The 3,639-nt window shown below is 35.9% G+C and overlaps 1 protein-coding gene across 1 annotated transcript in view; it reads left to right on the top strand.

The window, feature by feature from the left end:
- Nucleotides 1–584: 584 nt before the first annotated feature.
- LOC136852942 (EF-hand and coiled-coil domain-containing protein 1-like) overlaps nucleotides 585–3,639 on the top strand; it is an 11,393-nt gene continuing 8,338 nt past the window's right edge. Inside the window, 3 exon segments of the mRNA XM_067127948.1 lie at nucleotides 585–692; nucleotides 695–729; nucleotides 1,502–1,608. Of these exon segments, the coding sequence (XP_066984049.1) occupies nucleotides 585–692; nucleotides 695–729; nucleotides 1,502–1,608 (250 nt within the window).

Here is a 3,639-nt window from a genome sequence, read left to right as displayed (position 1 = left end):
GAGAGAGAGAGAGAGAGAGAGAGAGAGAGAGAGAGAGAGTTTTTCACTCAGGGCAGAGAAAGGTGCGTTACAGACATCAGAGCAGGGAGGGGGAGGGAAGGAGGGAGGGAGATGAGAAAAGGAAGAGGTGGTACAGAGACAGAAAGGTTGCCGGGATAGGAGAGGAAAGGTGGGGAAAGGGGGATGGGATGGGAGAGGGGTGGAATGGATGGGGATAGGAAGAGGTTGGGTTGGAATGGAGGGGGATAGGAATGGGTGGGGGGTTGGGATAGGTTGAGACTCGAGCTACGAAGGTGGTGATGGTGCCTTTGTTTCAACTGGTTGCATACGCGCTTTCTCTCTCTCTCTCTCTCTCTCTCTCTCTCTCTCTCTCTCTCTCTCTCTCTCTCTCTCTCTCTCTCTCAGTGTGAGAGAGCAGGAACAAAGGCAATTTCCCAGAAGCTTTCTTATCATATCTTATCTTATCTCTCTTTCTCTCTCCTCCATAAAGCACAGAAAAGCAAGCAACGACCTCAAGTGCGCAATATCCCAAGACATTACAAATGGCCTCTCTATTTAGATTTTTAATTTCCTCTCCAACAGCTATGGCTTGCGGGAGCGTGTTCGCGACGGAGACGCAGCTGGGGAGGGACCTGTCCTCCTTAGACCTGCCCAGGAAGGACCTGAAGCCCGACAGGAACCGTCAAAGAAGGACAACAGTCCTTCCAAGAACGCGACTACCTCTTACAGGTGAGAAAGAGCCTCGTAGGAGTTGGTCAGGTCATAATTGTTTTGCTCTGACTGGGACACTTAAGAGTTTTTATATATCGTGGTTTTACTGACTTTTCAAAATGAATAATAAAAACAATCTATTTGAAATAAGAGTCATTTTGTTATTGAAATATATTATGGTAACTTTTTTGACGTATGACAATGTAACAGACAGAAATTCCCTTCTTTTGACAGATAAATACAATGAATATTAAGTTTTCAAAAACGTATGATACAGAGAATAGACAGGAGTTACTACCGTACTTTTGATAGATAAATCGAAAATTACTACTTTTAACAAAAGAAAATATATAACAACTTTTCAAAATCGTAGTAAAATCTGATTACAAACTAACAAACCTAAATATAAAATAGAGTAGCAGTCAAAATTCATTCAAGCCGAGCAGGGCACATGAAAAAGTAGTTGCCAAACGGCTATACGTCTGAAACTTCTAGGCCTAGCCAAAACAACAGCAGTAAAAGCAGCATACTGCTAATTCCAAAAAGTAGAAAGGTCACTAAACACCATCGTCAACATTCAACCTTAACAAGGAAGACGAAAAAGTACTAGACCAATCAGCTATAAGTCTAAACCCCCTAGACCTAGCCGACATAACAGTGATGCCAGCTGTAAAAGCAGTATAACAGCAGCACTAACAGCAGTACAAGCAGCACAGTACTAATTCCAAAGAGTAAAAAGGACACACCAAACACCATCTGCAAGTGTTAATCTTTTTTTATCTTTCCTCAGGGTTGGAGGAAACGCGCACGAAGCCATCAGATTCCTACAGGCAGAGCATGAAGCAGTTCTCTCGGGACTACACCTGCAAATTAAACAGCTGCAGAAGCGGTGCGATGGTTAGTATCTCTCTCTCTCTCTCTCTCTCTCTCTCTCTCTCTCTCTCTCTCTCTCTCTCTCTCTCTCTCTTTTAAGATGAGTTATAGGCCTATGTACCACTATCTACCACAGTCTAGATTGAAGATACTATTATTTTCATAAGTTTTGTTTTTTTTTTTATTTACAATGATTTAGCTGTTTGAGATCTCTTTATTTTACGTAAATATGAGCCCTTAAGTATATTAGGATGAACCTCCATTAAGGAAAACATTAAACAAATCACAAAATCAATATTATAACAGACTACTTTCAATCTGCTTAACCCCAAGAAAATTTCTAAAGGACTCCATACATATATATATATATATATATATATATTAACTAACCTTAAATAAATATGTAAACACTAATAAGGTAAATCAGTCATATTACGGTAACGATATACCTAGCTTGATGTTTTCATACGGGCTGCTATAGAAGCCAGAGCCCGTGCTGGCATACAGCCAGCTCAGTCTAAAAAACAATATTGGTATTGCAAGTAATTAAACTGTGCCAAGAATATTCAATCTGTTCATTAAATATATAATCTACAAAGTACGATATATCTAACTACATAAACTCACTTAAAAACACAAACAAAAATCTACTTGTAAGAGTGTTTGAGTGTTACATGAACACTTTCAAAACACGTGAGAAAATATCCTTGTCATTTTATGTGCTACTGAACGAACTGCTAACTCTGATAAGCCGAAATTAACTAGTTGGCAATTTAAATATAATTCTTATCTTTGTTTTTTTTTTTTTTTTAAAGCTTTATCACGGTTTACGGTGATTATCTCATATTTTCCATCATCTATTGTAATTTTATTCTATTCTTATTTCACTGCTCACAACAAACACACACACACACACACACACACACATATATATATATATATATATATATATATATATATATATATATATATATATATATATATATATATATATATATATATATATATATATATATATGTATATATATGTATATATATACATACATTTTACACTAACGACTTTCCTATAGAACGATATAAAGTCCCTCCAATCGATGCACCGCGATGCAGCAATGTTTATTGATGAGGTGCTGGCTGGTAAAGCCGAGTTGAATAATACAATAGGAATTGTATCCGCGTCGTATTTATAGTTGTATTTACAGCGTTATGCGTTAAATACACTAATACATATTAAATAAATGTGTATGATGTCAAAGTAATTAGGGGATTTGTGTTAAATACATCGAAAAGTAGGCCTATGTGAGTTTACATGTATATGGAATTATCAATTTATGGATATAGTTTTAGATGCTTAGGTGTATGATATTTATATGTGTTTGTGTATGTGTGTACGACTGGTTTAATACAGGTGTTTGTGTTTATGTGTACGCCTAATGTATCACCGATTTTTGTGTATATATATGTGTATAAGTGTACGTATGTATGTCTTCGCATAAGCAACATACGCAACCATGCAAGGAAGACAAAAGGTTCGCAACAGCAAATCTTAAAATCCATCATTACACAAAAAAAAAATAATGAGCGTTACGGTCATGCCTTCTAAAAACTCACACCATTGTTACATAACGTCTTCTCACAAAGGAGGAGGAGGAGGAGGAGGAGGAGGAGGAGGAGGAGGAGTGTTACGTAACGGAGCCGTTCATTAGCTGAGCCACAAATGGCCGGGATATATCTTCAATTTTGATTCATTATTTTTTTTGAAAGGTCAAACAAACTAGTCCTATACGTTTATAAGCCAAATTCTTTTTTATAACTAGTGATTTTTCGTCTATGTTTTAATATGTTTTACTTATCTTGGGTAAGTTTTCATATATATATAAATATATATGTATATATAAATAGCATATATATATAATCACTGACTTACGAAAACCACATAAAAATTAAGATAAAACCCGTTATAAAAAATATGCCTATAGATTTAATTAATGTTTATAGGACTTCCTTTTAATATTTATATATAGTACAATTTGCCTAGCACCTATTCCTCATTTC

The sequence above is a fragment of the Macrobrachium rosenbergii genome, chromosome 26 (assembly GCF_040412425.1).
Source record: "Macrobrachium rosenbergii isolate ZJJX-2024 chromosome 26, ASM4041242v1, whole genome shotgun sequence".
Lineage (NCBI taxonomy): Eukaryota > Metazoa > Arthropoda > Malacostraca > Decapoda > Palaemonidae > Macrobrachium > Macrobrachium rosenbergii.
The sequence above is the reverse complement of the archived record's forward strand: the minus strand, read 5'-3'. Positions and strand labels throughout refer to the sequence as shown.